Genomic DNA, 19,688 nt, shown 5'->3' with positions numbered 1-19,688 from the left:
CTTATGAGTACTGTACTGTGTAGCAATACCAATAGACAAATATACTATGTCCAATTTTACATACAAACATGAGCAGAGCTAGCAGACATAAGTAATAGACATCCTTGAAAGTGTGTACGCTAGCTAGGCACATGATGTACTGTATACTGTAACCAATTTCTCAGTAGGCATGCCACATGTCACAAGACTAAAAATGAATCAACATAAAACACTGAATATGAATATGTGGCAACCTGATACGGTACACACCCTATTGTGATAAGGTATTCTTTTTGTAGGCCTTCAACAGGAAAATGCTATCATGTGAAGTATATATTCAAATTCCCCATTCACAATAGGGATTCCATATCATTGTAAGTTGCACATCACACATAGGGATCACAAAATATGTTGACCACAAACCAGCTTATGGTGGGTATAGTCAAGCCCAAAAGTGCCTTCAGTGTAACCCAACAAGTTGCAACAAAATTATATTCAATGAAATTTTCTACTGACTGATTGACTGACTGATGCCTTCTAGCATACTGTACCTCAATAACAGCTAAGGCTATATAGGCTCTACTTTTTCATTGCTTCAGTCTGACAGGTGCCTTTTGGCATACTGCAATTTATGTATGCACCTTTGTCCTCTTTTGTGTCCCATTTCTTCTCACTTCACAATGCAAGGTGTTGATTTTTGTGATGGCTTCCCTGTTACTGAATATCATGTTTACAACGTACTGTTCTTTGTTTGCAATACTGTGTAATGGGCTGAACATAGCTGAAAAACGAATCAAAATGGCCAATTCACTTTTCAGTGTAACTTATAGTTGGGCATATATGTTCAGATGTAAAATTAACTATGATATATCTGGCAACATGATGCAATATGCGCAGGTTCACCAGTACAAAAAGAGTTAACAAACAAGTACCAGGAAGTTTTGATTAGGGATCATAGAAATAAAAAGTAATAAAGCAAGGGAGGCCATTTACATCTGCAGATGGACATTTAATCTCTAATTCAGTCTGCTTCCACTAGTATATCAGTAGACGGCCTTCATTGCTTCATTACATTTCATCCTCAATCAAATCTTGCACTTGTAAAGAGTACAGAGCACTGTACATGCTAACAGTCCACTGTTATTCATACACTACATGTAGGTTTGTATGTAAGTATGGATGCTGTACTGTGCAAAGGCTTTGCACTTTCACCCCATTTGACAGTTATTGTACTCCCACATAGTTCATCATAATATTACACAATCTGTCATGCACACATACAAAAAGGTAGTGCCATCTCATCACTTGTCACATTCACACAACTGGTCCCACACCTCAGATAATAAATTATACAAGTGACACACAATTTGTCAGACCATACAGGAATGCCAACAAAGATTAGTGACTATTTATAGTGAACAAATGTAACACTGCTGTTCTATGGTGACTTACAAAGTGTTCAATAAAAGATGGGATCCTGGCTAATTGGAAGGGTCCCCTCATGTAGCTAACTAGTAGTTCAGTCCGAGCAAATACACCTCGTGTGATCAACTACAGAATGTGAAGAACAAATAAACACATGCATGCACAGATATTGTGACTGTACACAAACATACAGTAAAAACATATGTGAATTGTTCACATACATAACATATTATACAAAAGTAAGTAATGATAAGAATGTAGCATAATGACATACACTACTCTGGACACAAATGTAATAAATGATGATTACTATATTTGTACGCATGTATGTATGTGTGTCCATCCTTACTCGTGCAGCAAATATGAAAGTGCCATCCAAAATGAAACTGTCATAGTATCCCAAGTTACAGTCAAACACTTCACTAACGTATCGACCTCCGGTGAATACAGCAAAGTTTAAAATCCTGAAGTTTGCTAAATACAAAAATTCACCAATGAGTAAAACAGAATTTTATGCATTCGTGTGTGTGTGTGTGTGTGTGTTTAATTAGGACCTCACTATCACTAAAAATGACTTCAGTGAGTGACATCAAGAGGTCATCAAGAGGGAATATGTACTAATACACGTACTGTACACCTGTACAAATAGTACGCATGTTTACATGTTCACAAAAAATACCATAGCAAAAAAATGACCATGCAACAACTATACACTATAGGTATGCATGGTCACTATGGAATCACCTCAAGCCCACATACTGTACTACACATGTGGAGGAAAGTTGACACTAAAAATTGTCAGGTCTGGTTCACATTCATCATTTACAGTGGAAATGGTCTGAAGTGTCTATTATAAGTCACTAGTACACATAGTCCACTAAAAAAGAACTGCAAAAAAAAAAAAAGAAAGAAAGACAAGAATGTGAAGTTTCTAGCTGAAATCTGAAATCTGCCGGATGTGCAGGAAACCAGCTAGAACTGTCTACACAATACTAACTGAATCAGTGGGGGCTGCATGCCATGAACATGTGACCTGTGAATTGTTTGATATCACATTACAAAAATAATCTTATCAGACAAACACTGCCTTATCCTGACTGGCTTCATCAGGAAAGACATGACGACATAGAACATTAGTATGGCATGTGGGGTGGGTGTTTGACAATTATATTACCCATGACATAGTTCAACAATAAGTACAATGAGTCAATTTTCATAAAATTTTTATGTTATTATGGCAATTACATTATAGTGGCAATAGCAAACACTTCCAGATACTGTAACTACAGGAGAACGATCCGAAATATGATAATATGTAGGCATACAAACTGTAGGAGGGAACTTTACAGTATTCATCGTTTTTTTCTTTTTTTAAAAAAAATTATTGTTATGGTTTTTCATTATGGCTGATGCAAGTACAATTTTATGATATAGATGTGCCTAGTGTTTTAGGAAGTGATTTATTGTTGCAAAGTACACTAAACTAAACATGGACAGCATGTACATACACAGACTCAAAAAAACAACAGAAATGTAAGTGTGCACTATTAGATGTGTGTATGTGTGTTGTTGATGTAATCAATCTGTTTTATAACACTTTCACTGTAAGTACAGTGTTTAAGCTGATGAATAAAATGTACATACTACACGTATATAGTGTGTGTGAGCAAACACATGTGTAAGTGTTAACACAACTTCCTCACCAGCAGTGGAGTTAGAGTTGAGATCATAAGTGTTATAATATACCGTGGTGATCCTGCTGATGTCAGTATCATCATCCTGCCAGTCTATACCGGGTATTCCCCTAAAGAAATTAATCATACATAATTACACTGACACACGTTTTGTATATATATATTATGGTATGTACAATTACGTACAGCTGTATTTAAATACCGTACCACTCAAATGCAATGTTGTCTCGTGAGAGTGTGAGTGATTAAAAAAACTTGCTAATTAAAGGGTGTGGCATCTGTTTTGCTCACAAGTAATCATCCCAAACGGAACAGGATGAACGTTTGCAAGTGAAATGAGTGTCACACCCATTAATTAGCAAATTTTAATTGCTTGCACTCTTGTGAGATGACGTTGCATTTGAGTGGTACTGTAACTACATCCTTACCATACATAATCACTCCTTTTTGTAGCTGCATTTCGTGACAGAACTGACCACGTTCTACCCATATCTCTTGAATACCAAAGGGTTCTCTGTGGTATTATGAAAATTTAAGTTTACAACAAATACTTACCATATATATGTGCTCATGTATACAATACACACAATTAATAAAATACATGATTTTGTTTAACTCAACACTTCAACACTATGACAAACAATAATGCTCAATAGATCTCAACATTCCATTTGCCTTAGTTCCAAACTAACAAACATGTATTCATACAAGGTAAACCTATATTAGCAACAGATAATGGATAAAGATTCACTCATAGCTCTAATATATCAAGTGGCCACAGTAACAAGTTTGTGTAGTACACTTTGGGCTACTGTAAATGTTGAGGGTAAATGCTTGGAGGAAGTGGAGTTTGTGCATACATTCACAACTGTATATATGTCTGCAATACTGCAAATACACATATGTGGTACCGACACATACCGTACTACTACCCAGTATCCAGTTTGGCATTGTGGGATGAAGTTTCAGTGAGGTTGGATCAACTGGAACATTATAACTGGTGAATATTTCACCTCCATCAGTTGTAACATAAATCTGTGACTTCTCATCATCAGGAATTATTAGCTAAACATATGTCACATAATTATGCAATACGTTCCAAAATGATCATTAAACATACATTCAACAAGTATGTGTTTTATTTGCATGCAAACATCCTGTATAAATTACTTTGTGATAGCATCTATTTGTGAACTTGTGTACGCTAATATTCCAATCCCAAGAATCAACACATAATGTTAAATACAACTACAACCACACGTGTGTTTCAGTGTGTGTCTGTGCGTGCATACTCAGCATACAAAAAACTAACAATTCTGTTGTTGACAGGGGTAGTGTAGTAGGAAGGATTAAGCTGAAATCCACTGGATAGTTTGTTAGACTGATCCTGAAATGTCTTGCCATAATCAGTAGACCTGACATGACAACCACACAATAATGACATACTATACAGATTACAGGACACTATACTATAGCAATACACTACACAAACACACACCTACCTGTACAGTGCACTGGAGGTAATGCCTGCTCTATTACGATCATAAGTAAGCACATACACAACCTGTAAAGATTACGTACAAAACAATAGACTAAGATTATAGCAATAGTTAATTCTACTTGCCATAGCAGATATGTGTATAGGTACATACATACATATACAGATAAAATAATACAAATTAGTACATGAAGAAATTGGGTCTTTTTTCATCAACATATTTTCTAGGATAGAGCACTAAGCATGCTAAATTCTTAGAAACTTTTGTTGTAAACTTGGTAGAAAAATATTATTTCTCATACAATTTTCAGTCATGTATTTAAACAATTAACCATAGTTCATGTGAATACATGGCAACTATCACATACTGAAATACACTGATTAATTAATGTTGACAATGAGGTGAAAAGATCCCTATTACATTGTTGTTACATGTACTGTAAGTTTCCAGTAGATGAATGATTCAACTGGCAGGATTACCCAGGCAAAACAATCCTGCAAGAATACAAGAACCTTGCAAGCGTTTCCTCTTACCAGAAATACTGATCATATTTTGCAAATACTCGCAGGATCACTTTGCTGGGTAAAAAAAAGAAGTTAAGCAAGCTCAAACTGACAAACTTATTCTACAGTATGCCGTTCATTATTGGCAGCACAAAGCTTTTACCCTTGCAGTAACTTGATCCGATCCTTAACGAGAGGATCATGATTCACCCAAACTTTACATTTTCCAACATTTCGTGATTTATGGTATACAAACTTGTTCGTGGTAATAGACTATATGTGTGGTCCATTCATTCAACAAAAATGATCATTGATCAGCAGCGTGCCCAAGTATTTTTGATGGTGAATGACTATCGCCAGCCCCAAAACAAAAGTGTGGGTAGCAAATGCGGCTCGAGCTATAACTCGCCACTAACACTACGGACTTGGCTCCTATTTCCAGCTACTATTCCATACAGGTAGAGGAATCTATCGATCTACTGGTAAGTGGTCTATTTTCTGAGATTCACATTTTCATTTTTCTACATACATTTATCACAGTCTTTCTTGTCGTGACATGTTAAAATGTAATAAAACGTGTTAAAATATCACGTGCTTTTAGAATGCTTTTGGCAGTGCACATAGTCTATTCTTGTTTACTGTTCATCAACCTGAACTTAAAAGTAAATACCAACTCATGATCAACAGAGGCCATACATTTACACAACATTATTAATTGTAATTTTGTGATTGCATTTCACAGATCCTGTAAGCATTGTGTTGTATACAATGATGGTTATGTTATGGCTTCCACTATTACAACAATGAGTAAACAAACAATCTTACATCGCTTCCTTCTCCAGCGTATCTCACTCTGGCGAACTGGTGTGTGTCACTGTCCAACGTAAAGGTGTGAGCCACTGGGTCCCTGCCTGCGTTCCTGCGTATTCTACTGGTTAACTCTTCAGACAAATCATTTTCGCTCCTGGAGATATCATCTTTGTACAGCCATTCGTCACTGGATTCAGAACTGGGGTTAATACGGCGAACAACGTTCTTCCCCTGAACACAGTGGTACAGTAACGTGATAACGAGTAGCCTAACTGGCACGGAAAGCATGGCGGTAGGAGTTAAATCACTACACTTTAGCACCTAGGTACGGTAGGACTCTGTTTCGCACCTTTACACCTGCTTTTATCACTGTCACAGTCGACAAAATTCTTTTGCCCACGTAATTGCGCTCTCACTAAGGCCACACCAAGTCAAACCTTAGTTTCTGGTCACCCGCCCGCATGGTAAACCTGAAACCCTAGTTTATGAGGACTATTATTAATATTACAGGTGCTTAAGTGCACGTGACCCGGCAAGACACTTATTTTTTACTGCAAAAGATCGATATACTCTAATAGAGCATTCAGGGATTCCAATAGAGCAGTCACACTACTCTTAACTCTAATATTAGGTATATATGCCACACTAATAAAATGTTTCTAACTATAGCTAGTTTTGTCCTTGATTATATAGCTGTTCAGATTATAACTGTTACTAATGCTTCTGTAACCAAAGTAATTTCAGTAGCATTAACTACTAGTCCATGCAGATGGGCCATAGCTTTAACTTTATAATTCAAATGTAGTCCTCTAATGATTATATAGTCTAATTCCTTATCACTGAACACTACAGGGGTATGGAAAGCCGGCAACATTCGGTGAGCTTAAACTTAAACTTTTCCATAACTAAAATTAGATTGGCAAGTAGACACCCTTATAGTTTAAACATTCCCAGATGATCACTAAAAAACAGTAGTCTGGAGCACTCAATGACTCAAAACTTTGACAGTTACTTTTCTCAAGGTTACTGAATAGAAGGCTGGAAACACATAGCTAGTGGGCTAAGACTTTACATTTGAATGAAGAATTTCTGATGTGAAAATAGAAGTTAAATTTCATTGTGTATCATGATCATTTGAACAACTTAGCTATAAGTCATAGTAATACTTTCCTGACATAGCTAATGAGACATTTATTTCACTTGGAAAGCATAAGTAGCTACATGAGCAAAACATTTCCTATAGTATATTCTAAATAAATAAATAAATAAATATATACTTAAATGCTATACATCAGTGTATAGCTAGCCATGATCCATCAACAACTTTCCTAGTGCATTTTTTGCCGAAGCACAACTACTTATGTTGTTGGTTAAGTATAAAATCAACATGAATTTGCTAAATTGAGCAAATAATAATACCATACAGTATATTGTCACAGTAGAGTCTATAGTCCTGAAGTCCTGATCATCCGCCCGCCCGCATCCATTTGTAGGCTTGGGAGTGACCAGAAACTAAGGTATGACTTGGAGTGGCCTAATGCACGTGACAGACTGGGAGGGCAACCCAAAAATTGGTACTGAGAGGTCGTTCAAGCGGTCTACTTAAAGAAGTGCGACCTAATTAACGTTGCAAGGTTCGTCAAATTGGTGCTGTATGGTCTGTATATTACTCGCACTTGTGATGGGGCTGTATGGGGTTAATTTAAAAAAAAAAAAAAAATTTTTAAATAGCTAGTATAATAATAATTTGGGCGCATGTGGTAGCCACACCATATATGAATTTATCATACTAGTGATGTAGGGTTGTATACAATCACTGGACTGGACTGGTGGACTGGACTATTGGACTCAGGTGTTTTCCCTTTTTAAACCAAGTATTTGGGCAACTGGTGCTAGTTAGACCACTCCCCCACACATAAAGAAACCCACGCACAAACAAAAGAAAAGGTGTGATCATGCCAGATTTGTAAACATTCAGCTATGTACAGAGGTTCTAGTAGTTATTGTACGTCAACAAATCTAAAACAGAAGTCACATGCGGTAATTATAGTTCAAAGTTCAATTTGATTGATTGAAATATTGTGCACGTGACTTCGCTTGTTATTGCTGTTGTGCAAAATCTATAGAACCTTTGTATCAGCTATGGAATAGCAAGACAGTTAGCTGTCACCACTTAATTTAGCTGACTCCATATTACTATAACTTGTAGGATACATGGTTACTACAACATTACATACACATGTACTGTATGGTTTGTACTTCATGATAAGACAAATGGTAGTCGTACAATAGAGATTATGCCAAGAGAGAGAATTGCACACAATCCTAAGATAACAGACAGTGCCAAATAGACAGGTTCACCTGCATATTTTACATTCAATGTAACAATAGCTACAAACATGTGCCAAAATGGAAAAAAAAAAACAAAAAAAAAAACATCAAAACTTGCGTAAGATATTCCAGATTTCCGAATGGGTTACGTCCGTTTCATATAAAATAACACCATCTTTTAAACAAAGCGCCATAACTTCCGCGTACTCTGGTTGACAGACAAGAAGTTTGGTTTATCGGACTCCTTGATGAAAGGCGATTCGATTCATGTGTAAGTTTTTTATGTAGTAACAAAGGGGAAGCTAAAAAGGAGCCTTGTACCGCGAAATATACGTGTTCAGAATGCCCGTAAAAACACGTGTTTTTAAGCATATCTTTGTAAACTAACCTGTTTAACAATTTGTACGGTCGGAGTCTTATTAAGCATCCTTCGCTGCGTAGTATGATACCAAATTTAGTGAATTTGGTTGAGGATAACAACTTGTAAATTGGGATTTTCCCGCCGAGATGATTAAATTTTCCAATAGGTTAATGTATGGAGCACGTATTATGTCATCATCAACAGTAAATAACTGTCGCTATGGTGACATTTTCCCATTTGTACGGTCGGAATTGGATAGAGAAATTCAAGGGCTTTCTTTTATTGTATGGTGTGCTGTAGAGATTTTGTGAGTTAAAGATTGTAAATTAGTGTTTTTGTATGTAGTGTAAAATACATGTATTTTGCATCGAACAACGAATGACAGGGAATGATGAGATTTTATAATCAGCCTGTTTTACCAAGTTGAGATTTCAAAAAAGATATTAAACTGATATTAAATTTAGTTAATGCATAATTCTTAATTTTTAAGGGTTTAACCCAGTGTTTTGAAAACTTTTAATGTTGACCACCTGAAAATGCTTGATTTGACAAATCCCATACATATGTTTTGATATGAACCAGTCCAGTAGTCCAGTCCACCAGTCCAGTCCAGTGATTGTATACAACCAGTGATGTAGCTGTAGTGAGAGTTAAGATAGGGTTGATCAATATTAATAATTTGGGTGCATGTGGTAGCCACACCATACATATATGAATTTATCATACTAGTGATGTAGCTGTAATGAGAGCTGACTTGATAAATTGTTTAGCTTCAGAGCAGGAAACATTTTCTGGCTAGGAGTGCAAGGGGGTGGCACTCCAATCTTCTTGTCTTTGGTCAAAACGAAAGTCAAATGTCAAGCAAGAAATTTGCAGTAAGTTAAAAGTCAAGTTCGTTTGTACAGTGGAACATAACCATAATTTTACGAAATTTACAAAAATGCAGTCAAGATTCAAGCATGGATTTTAGGCCAGGCAAACTTGATTACTTGTTTCTCATCCACAAAAAATTGGATTTCCATGTGGGCAAGAGGTCATTTTTCATTATTCATTATTAAAGAAAATACCCCAAATCAAGCTGTCTGTTGCTATAAACGTTATTTAAGAACTATACTTATCATTTCTGAGGTGCAAGTGACATTTGCTGTGCTATAAAATGATAGCTGGCCTTCTTCAGCACCAAAACGTGATTGATAGCAGCAATAATGAAATTGGGTAAAGAAGGATAAGAAACAAGTAATCAAGTTTGCCTGGCCTTAGCGTAAGTCAAGGGTCAAGGTTCATTTTTCGAGTTTGACCACTTTGACCAAGGACAAAGATCGGAGTACTGGGTATATTGGAGTGCCACCCCCTTGGAGTGGATGCATAATAGTCTCACATGGCCAGACAGTTTTTTCTCCACACGGTGCTTATCGATTGGAAATTACAGTATAAGCGCCTGCTCCGAAAAAAGGTTTGGAATGGTTAGCATAGGCAACTTGTTTCTAAGACCCCCAACCACTATGAAGAGGGTGTTAATGAGGTGTTAATGAATTCCAACAAGCCTTCGCCCTCGTCTCGGCCCACAAATAATCAATATTCGAGTTCTACACCTTTCAACAGAAAGATTTCAAGTTGTGCAGTGATGCCGTAGAGTGGCAAGTACCATGAGGAGAAATGACTGCTCCTGAAGAAGAATGGTATAGTTTAAAACAAAATATGTTTACCAGCTAGGCATACTGTCAGTCGCTTTTGTCACCAAATCCGTGCCTCACTTTGAATATTGCACGACTCAATTGAAAAAATGCCAAAAACAATTTAGAATTCGAATATTGAATGCTTGTGGGCTGAGATGTGGATGAAGGCTTGTTGGAATTCATTAGAACCCTCCATAGTGGTTGAGGTGTTAGAAATGAGTTGCTTATACTAACCGTTCCAGACCCTTTTTTCGGAGCAGGTGCTTATAATTTCTAATCAATAAGTGCCATGTGGAGAAAAAGTGGTCTGGCCATGCGAGACCAGATGCACAATTAATTTTTTTATAGTTAATCATATTTATAATTTTATATATATCTATAATTTCCTTTCCATGCCCGCTTTTGGCCATGTTGTGGTCACGTGTGCCTGAGGATGTACCACATTTGTAAGTAATTTTGTTCATTTGTTTCATCATAAAATAATGGTTTCTCTCTACACTCACAGTAGTGCAAAAAGGTGGCACTCCCATACCCAGACTACCCTGTACTCACTGAACTTGGTCAAAATTGAAAAGTAAGCCTTGACCCTTGACTTGTGCGGCTAAATCTACACTCAACTCTTGACACCAAATTCTTGTAAAAAGTACCTCAAAAATTACAGTTATGCTTGTAGTATCAGTTGTGATGTACATGCATGTTACAAATGAAGTGGCTTGTCTTTTGACCTACTGCTACAATTTTTTGCTTGTCTTGACCAAGGATGAAGATCAGACCAAGTACAAGATATCCCCCCCCCCCAGGCACATGTGTATTAATAGTGTAACTCTTTGGCTATTGACCACATAAGGTTTAAATGCCATAACTCAGGCATCCAACATTGCAGAACAGCAAAATTTTTGACAGAGTTATGTAAGTGTATTATCTCCCAGCACTTACAACAAAAACTGATCCCACAATCAACAGTATATGATAATGGTGATGATTATAGCAAACAGCTTGCGTCTATCAATTATCGACCATCTCTACCTATTATTGACTTACATGTAAATATTTTCATCAGCTAATGGAGCATAACTTGCTATGAGAGTTGTTCAAGTAATAAAACCAAGAGTTCATAATAAAAAAGACACTTTCAGGAAAAATTCCTCACTAATTTTTATTACATATGAGCTCTTGATAAAACTATACAAGCAACCTAGGTCTACACTTAAAATTGAATTAATTTAAACATACTATGAGATATGCACACATTTAGTCAGATAACGTTTACATACATTCATGTAATAGTTCACACATGTAGGCCATGATCAACTTGTACACAGTAGCTAGTTGTGTATTCAGAGGTTCCCATTAGTGCATGCAGTCCTCTAACTCCCTTTTCAACTTTCATGTATGATAGACAAGACATCATGGGTAGCTACTGTACAGTCCAAAGGATATGGCACGCATTGGTGGCAAATTAATCATTGCTACATGTCTGCTTCTTTAGCAATCATATTCAATATGAGTATCAGACAGATAAGTCAAAACCGGTTCAGGTTAGGGCTGAGCGATACTACCGTTTTAGCGGTATATCGCGATACTTTGAAAGTATCGATATCGCAATATTTTGTTATTAACTATTGTGATACCAGCAGAGAGGTGTGAACACCATAACAACCTCAAAGCATGTGTTACAATAACTGTTACTGTAAACAAGGATGATAGTGGCTAGTTTGTTATCACCTCCTATAAGGACTTCCTGCAGGAATGCTGAGCAATATGCTATGTAGCACCAGCTATGATTGACTTATTTGTAAGTATCGTGAACTATTCAGTATCGTGAATAGTGGCTTTAGTATCGATCGTGATACTAAAATGGCAGTATCGCTCAGCCCTAGTTCAGGTACATTGCAGTGGAGTCTTCTGTGGCTTATTTTGTAGATCTCTACAATTCTTGTTTGTATTCTTCCTCCTTTTCTGACTGCATCTTCTTCTCTAACTCCTTGTTCCAATATTGTAAGCCTTGGCCAATTTTTTATCTCAAGATTTCATTTTCCTCCAGCATCACATAGCCAGTTAACCCCTCAAATGAGGTTATGCCCATGTTTCAGGCATTGAGAAATTCTGTATTTAGGATTATATCCACTCTGTATAGATGAAACACCATGCACGTAGTCCTGCTTCATTTACCCTATTTCATTCAACACCTGATCTCATGAAGCTCGTCACCTTTTAGCTAAGTCACTGGGAGATTCATTAAGTTTTTGTACCAGTTCAATGCCACTACATAATGCATTATGCATTATACCTTTCTACAGTTGATTTCTTGTCTTTATAACATCGTAAGAACACTGAATAGTCTGAAAAGAGAGAAGACTAAACAATCTCTCAACTTGTGTGTACACTTAAAATCACATGATTATTAGTCAATAATTGGTAGCTAGTCTACTGGTCAATAATAGGTACTATTAGGTAGTGGTCAATAACTGATGAGTTATACTATATGTACAATAGATTGTGGGGTTACTGAATGGTAAGGGGAAAGTGATAATTTCTTAAAAGTTGGTAGTAATTGTTGCTGGATTAGATCAGGTGGAAGTGATTCCATGTACAATCTTAGCACTACATCAATTTATAGACTTTAGCATAGTAAACAAACTCATGTACGTTGCATGTATAAATGTACTAAGTTGTGCCAAAAGGCTTAATTGTGAGGATTTAAATAGGCTATTGACTTTATCCCCTGTAATGGCATTTCCAGAAACTCAGTGTATTGTGTGCACATGTGTAATGTGTGTATAGACTATACATGTGAAGTTACAAGTGTTGATTTAGCTTAGTTTATTTTGTGCTGTGAGTCTGTGACAAGACATATTCTAGCCTATTAGAATTGAGGTCCATTACAGGATAATGGGACAGGACTAGTGGGTTTTGCTGTGACAGCTGCAGAACTTGTGGATCCAAATCAAGGGAGGAATATAAATATTGTCAGGGGCATTACTATTCAGTGGACTGGACTACTGGACTGGACTACTGGACTGGACTACTGGACTGACATATTTTTAGTTTTTGCACATTCTTTAGTTGGATTTTATGAAGTCTTGCTAGTAAGCACCCTTAGAGCACCTGCAGTTCACTTCTAAATGCTAAAGACGAACAGTGGAATATGCAAAAACTATCATTTAATAATTTATGTTCTTTATGCCACTATACAGCACTCATTCCTTACCCTGTCGTGCAGTAATGCTGCAGGCAGTACAGCTGGGAATGTGACAGCAATAGTTAACCAGCGATCAACTTGCCAGTAGACAACATATCCTTAGAGCAAGCTTGAGGTGCAAGCTAGTATCGTGCAGCCAGACCTCTAGTTTAATGCAAGGGCTTATATACCAATTAGGAATTTTTCAGCACAGTCGCTTGTAATTTAAGCCCCTGCACTGAAACAGAAATCTGGAAGCAAGATTAATGAGACTAGCTTGCTCCTCAAGCTTGCTCTAAGGATATCTTGAAGGATATTGTCTACTGGCAAGTTGATCGCTGGTTAACTATTGCTGTCACATTCCCAGCTGCACTGCCTGCAGCATTACTACACAACAGGGTAAGGAATAAGTGCTGTATAGTGCTATAATGAACAGTAGCGAAATTATTAAGAGACAGTTTTTCGCATATTCCACTGTTTGTCTTCAGCATTTAGAAGTGGGCCGCAGGTGCCCTAAGGGTGCTTACTAGCAAGACCCCATAAATTTAACTATAGAATGTGCAAAAACCGCTCGTCCAGTAGTCCAGTGTTCCAGTCCAGTAGTCCAGTCCACTGAATATTAACGCCCTATTGTCAGTAAACTAACTATATGTAGTACTCTTTTTGAAGACATTTAGGGAACTCTCCAGGTAAAATACCAGTTGAACACTATAGCTGAGAGCCCTAAAGTGGGAGTTCACCCCTGGCAGGGCCAGTAGTAGAAGAGAGACTCATTTTTCAGAATGATGGATGTGTAGCTTGGTGCAAAGTTAATTTTGGCTGCCAGAGCTCAGATTGCATGTGTGCATGTGCTTTAATTCATGAGGAATATGTAATGTATGAGAATACATACATATATGCAGCGAAAAAAAAGACTGGCTGTGAGGTAGTTGAGTATCTGTTTTGGCATGATACAGTATTAAAATATTTCTATAATTACAAGTTAAAGGAAAAAATTGAAATTTTAAGTTCGATTAGGGATCATAGAAAAAAAAAGTAAGGAAACAAGGGAGATCGCCTACACCTGCAGATACACTAGTGAACATTTAATCCCTAATCCAGTCTATACCAAGACTGAATTAGGGATTAAATGTTCACTATATCTGCAGTGTAGGCGATCTCCCTTGTTTCCTTACTTTTTTTTCTATGATCCCTAATCGAACTTAAAATTTCAATTTTTTTCCTTTAACTTGTTTGCTTACTTTTTTTGTAACATTATTATGACTGGTGAACCCACACATACCGCATCAAAAGAAAGGATGGTGCCTTAATTAATTATTTCGTCTGAGCGCGCACCCCAGCTATCAAAACTGCTTCGAAAGTGCAGTGACCATTACGCTTCGCTTTCAGCTGTGTTCGGCATAATCCACAGCGCTACAGACGAAAAACAGTAGAAGAAGTGCCTCTGCAACAATCCAGTCATCTTGAAAATATGATTCGCGTGCCCCCAAACTATCAATTATTGCCTCGAATGTGCAGCGGCCATTACTCTTCGCTTTCAGCTATGTTTAGCCCATTACACAGCATTACAAGCAAAGAACAGTGTTAGAATCGTCTCTGCAATCAGTCTGTTCACCACGGAAAATACGGATGATTCCCGTTTCCAAATGTACTGTAGGGAAGCCATGCATCGCGCTACCGCGAATCGACACTTCAGGCTGTCAGCAAAAAGAAATGGGACACAAAGGAGGACAAAGGTAAGTCCATGATGCATGCATTGTACGTACTGCGGTATGCCAAAAGGCACGTCTTGGGATGAAGCGACGTCGAACAGTGAAAAAATTAAGCCCATAGCCTTAGCCGTTATCGAGTTACGCTTGCCTGAAGGCATCAGGCGGGCGGGCGGGCGGGCGGGCAGGCAGGCAGGCAGGCAAGCAGGCAGGCAAGCAGGCAGGCAGTTAGTCAGTAGAAAATTCCATTGAATTAATTTTTTTTAAATTTTGTAACTATTTATTGCAAGCCTTTAGGATCATACTGAAGGCACTTTTGGGCTTGGTTATACCTAACCAATACTGCCAAGGTGCCAGGATGGAGTTGTGAAGCTGGTTTTTGGATGATTTTTTTGGCTAGGAAAACCCAATTCTTCATGATCCCTAATATACAATTCTACTGTACTGTATGATAACCACCATTTATATACACTATATTGGTCACTACAGTGCAAATTCCAAATTGTTGATACAACTACATCTGATAATTATGTGTTACATAGACAATAATGGTTGTTCTGAATAGTAAATATGTACTTGTATAAGTATAGTGTGGGAAATGGTATACATATGTTTATTAGTCTTGTGTTAATGTGCATGTGTATACATTTATCATCCATTAATTATACTGCTACACATCTTGTTTATTTTACACCTTAAATAATATTACAGGATGAGTAGTATCAGTGAGAAGCTCAACAAATGGGCAATCCTGTGTGTACAAGATCCAGTGTTTTTGGAATCTGTTAAAATTGCTTGTGTGTTTGACAACGGAAATCAAGCCATACTAGTGACCAGAGATGATGATGTCTATACTATTGGTATGTAGTATAGTAGGGGAATAGTATTAGACTGTTATTAGTTATTTTCTCATCCACATAATTTGTGATCCATTGCTAGTATACATACAAAACAGGCAAGGTTGAAATCAGGTCACCATCACTGACCCAGATGACCAACTGACCTGGATAGCAATCTGGATCTGACCCAGTTGAAGTCAAAGTTAAAACTTTTTATTACTTGGTTCTGCGTTATATAATTTGCTAAATGTGTAGATTAGGGCTATATATTAACTAAATACCAGCTTTATTCACCAGTAGTCTAAACTATTCTTATATGCAAAAGTGGGCATGGCTCCAACTGGACAACTTTTAGAATTTTAAACCAGGCGTGTGCCCACAGCTGGCCTTTGACTGGCTGTAGGCGTGCACCTGGTTTACTGAAATAGTTTTCCAAAAAACGTATGTGCATTTGTATGTATGTATGTATGTATGTATGTATGCATGCATGTTTGTATATTAATTTTGTTTGTCTTACCGCACCCACATAAGCAAAGTGGCTTATGTTAAAAACAACCTGTATGTGAGAAATGAAGGCTGCACAGAGCCTTCCCAGTAGGTAAGTTTTTGCTTTGAGGTGGTTTATTAGTGCCAACTTGAAAAACAAGTGAAGCGAGTTCCTGAAGACATTATGAATTGCTTTCACAATGGACTATATGAGCGTAAAACAGCTGAAAAACAGAGTATCTGGCTTTGTAGGCTACCAGAAATAACAAATTCCTTCAAAGAGAGGAAAGGGCGTGTCTGTACATATGCAAACAAAAATGAATGGCAGCCTCAAGCTTTCTCAACAATTCATGTGAGAAAACACGATAGACACACTATAAAACAGTTGAGAAGATACTTCTGTTCGTAATTTGCAGTTTAAGGTGGTTTGTTATAGGGCTGAGCGATACTGCCATTTTAGTATCACGATCGATACTAAAGCCACTATTCACGATACTGAATAGTTCATGATACTTACAAATAAGTCAATCATAGCTGGTGCTACATAACATATTGCTCAGCATTCCTGCAGGAAGTCCTTATAGGTGATAGCAAACTAGCCACTATCATTCTTGTTTACAGTAACAGTTATTGTAACACATGCTTTGAGGTTGTTATGGTGTTCACACCTCTCTGCAGGGGAAACCAGATGGGTGGACTTTATCATTTACAAGGATTCTTAGCCTAGTACTGCATAACAAATAGATTTTTAATGACAGTAATGTATAGGCATGGTATCACGATAGTTAATAACAAAATATTGCGATATTGATACTTTCAAAATATCGTGATATATCGCTAAAACGGTAGTATCGCTCAGCCCTAGTTTGTTATAGCATACACTGTAGCAATTGTAATTACCGAATTATTAAATAATTAATGAATTACAAAATGCATTGAATTACAGTATTTACAAATCTAATTATGTAGCTGGATTAATAAAAGCAATAATATGAATTATATACATGATTGATTAATTGTCTATTTAGTTGGAATAGGATAGTATTAATTGCATGGGTGCCTGATTTTTAGAAATAGCATAACATCAACTCATTCTTGCTGTATTAACACTTCCCCAAGGATTGATCATAGTAAAAATAGTGTATAGATTAAAATAGGGCTGAGCGATACTACCGTTTTAGCGATATATCGCGATATTTTGAAAGTATCGATATCGCGATATTTTGTTATTAACTATCGTGATACCATGCCTGTACATTACAGTCATTAAAAATCCATTTGTTATGCAGTACTTGGCTAAGAATCCTTGTAAATGATAAAGTCCACCCATCTGGTTTCCCCTGCAGAGAGGCGTGAACACCATAACAACCTCAAAGCATGTGTTACAATAACTGTTACTGTAAACAAGGATGATAGTGGCTAGTTTGCTATCACCTATAAGGACTTCCTACAGGAATGCTGGGCAATAAGCTATGTGGCACCAGCTATGATTGACTTGTTTGTAAGTATCGTGAACTATTCAGTATCGTGAATAGTGACTTTAGTATCGATCTTGATACTAAAATGGCAGTATCGCTCAGCCCTAGATTAAAATGATATTTGTTATATGCTTGAAGGTGTGTGTTGTCTAAGCATTGAACAACTAAAATACTCTAATAGAGCAGTCATCTGAAACTGTTCTCACTCTCTGTTTCCTTTCTATTTTATCTTTAGAATATACTTGTTAGTGTGAATCATTTCTGAGGATTATACTTCCATCTATAAAGACATGTGATGCAATGCACAATCAATGTTGGACCCAGGTATACTACAATTCTGGTTGGACACAGTTGATCGGGAAAAATGTGACCCGCATGACCTGACCTGGCTTCAACCCTGATATTATGAACTATCATACAGTATGGTAGTACTGTATATTAGGGATCATGCAGTTTTGGGCTTTCTTGCCCAAAAATATTACCCTAAAACCAGCCTCAAATTCCTTCATAACAGCTTGACAGTATTGGTTAGGCATAGCCAAGCCCAAACAGTGACCCCAAACCCTTCCAACAAGTTTGTACGGAATTTTAAAAGTTTTCTATTTAATAGAATTTTATTCTGACTAACTAAGCCTTCAGCCAAGCATAGCTTGATAATGGATAAGGCTACGGGCTTGATTTCTTCACTGTTCAGCGTCACTTTGTACCGAGACGTGTCTTTTCATCAACTGCAGTACGTACAATGCACGTATCATGGACTTAGCTTTGTCCTGGCTCCTTTGTGTTCCAGTTCTTTTGCCAACAACCCAAGGCGTAAATTTGCGATAGTGCGATATGGCTTCCCTCTGGCTGTGTCATGCTTTGTGTCCACCTGCATTGAAAATGCAGGATGGTCCAGGATTGCCATAGAATGTCTTGTCATCCAACTGTCCTCAACCATATGACAGAAACTCATATCCTCCCTCAAATCCCAGTCCTAACAGTTTTGAGAGACCTTTGAGGTATTCCCAAGTGTCTATTTGTCCCTAGACACTTTGAGTATATCCCAAATGTCTAAGATATCCTACCCCACCCCCTCTCCCAAATCCCAGTCCTAACAGTCTTTATAGAATGCTAAGACACCTTTGGGATATTCACAAGTGTCTATTTGTCCCTAGACACTTCAGATAGATCCCAAATGTCTAAGCTGTCCTATCTCCCATACCCCCCCCCCCCCCAATCCCAGTCCTAACAGTCCTTATAGAATGCTAAGAGACCTTTGGGATATTCACAAGTGTCTATTTGTCCCAAGACACTTCAGATAGATCCCAAATGTCTAAGCTGTCCTATCTCCCACCTCCCCCCCCCCCCCCCCCAAATCCCAGTCCTAACAATCCTTATAGAATGCTAAGAGATCTTTGGGATATTCACAAGTGTCTATTTGTCCCAAGACACTTCAGATATATCCCCAAATGTCTAAGCTGTCCTACCTCCCATCTCCCCCCCCCCAAATCCCAGTCCTAACAGTCCTTATAGAATGCTAAGAGATCTTTGGGATATTCACAAGTGTCTATTTGTCCCAAGACACTTCAGATAGATCCCAAATGTCTAAGCTGTCCTATCTCCCATCCCCCCCCCCAAATCCCAGTCCTAACAGTCCTTATAGAATGCTAAGAGACCTTTGGGATATTCACAAGTGTCTATTTGTCCCAAGACATTTCGAATATATCCCAAATGT

At 37.5% G+C, this 19,688-nt stretch overlaps 2 protein-coding genes across 9 annotated transcripts in view; one reads left to right on the top strand and one right to left on the bottom strand.

Moving 5' to 3' along the window:
• The window catches only part of LOC136250764 (VPS10 domain-containing receptor SorCS1-like), a 32,197-nt gene extending 25,785 nt beyond the window's left edge, over positions 1 to 6,412 (bottom strand). For 5 of the 7 annotated variants that reach the window (XM_066043047.1, XM_066043051.1, XM_066043048.1 and 2 more), the window contains exons 1-8: positions 5,926 to 6,410; positions 4,601 to 4,662; positions 4,411 to 4,513; positions 4,020 to 4,163; positions 3,527 to 3,612; positions 3,108 to 3,208; positions 1,754 to 1,878; positions 1,432 to 1,530 (exon numbers count right to left, since the gene is read on the bottom strand). In XM_066043047.1, the coding sequence (XP_065899119.1) occupies positions 1,432 to 1,530; positions 1,754 to 1,878; positions 3,108 to 3,208; positions 3,527 to 3,612; positions 4,020 to 4,163; positions 4,411 to 4,513; positions 4,601 to 4,662; positions 5,926 to 6,198 (993 nt within the window). In that variant the 5' untranslated portion in view covers positions 6,199 to 6,410. Of the gene's footprint in view, positions 1 to 1,431; positions 1,531 to 1,753; positions 1,879 to 3,107; positions 3,209 to 3,526; positions 3,613 to 4,019; positions 4,164 to 4,410; positions 4,514 to 4,600; positions 4,663 to 5,925 lie in introns of all 7 variants that reach the window. The other 2 variants (XM_066043053.1, XM_066043052.1) reach the window with 2 other exon arrangements.
• A 1,032-nt stretch (positions 6,413 to 7,444) lies between these two features.
• The window catches only part of LOC136250766 (RCC1 and BTB domain-containing protein 1-like), a 123,927-nt gene continuing 111,683 nt past the window's right edge, over positions 7,445 to 19,688 (top strand). The window contains exons 1-3 of one of the 2 annotated variants that reach the window (XM_066043055.1): positions 7,453 to 7,544; positions 13,167 to 13,231; positions 15,881 to 16,028. In XM_066043055.1, coding sequence (XP_065899127.1) covers positions 15,881 to 16,028 — 148 coding nt within the window. In that variant the 5' untranslated portion in view covers positions 7,453 to 7,544; positions 13,167 to 13,231. Of the gene's footprint in view, positions 7,545 to 13,166; positions 13,232 to 15,879; positions 16,029 to 19,688 lie in introns of both variants that reach the window. The other variant, XM_066043054.1, reaches the window with a different exon arrangement.

Source organism: Dysidea avara, chromosome 3 (assembly GCF_963678975.1).
Source record: "Dysidea avara chromosome 3, odDysAvar1.4, whole genome shotgun sequence".
In the NCBI taxonomy this organism is placed as follows: Eukaryota; Metazoa; Porifera; class Demospongiae; order Dictyoceratida; family Dysideidae; genus Dysidea; species Dysidea avara.
Note: the sequence above shows the minus strand (reverse complement) of the source record. Positions and strands in the feature narration are given on the sequence as shown.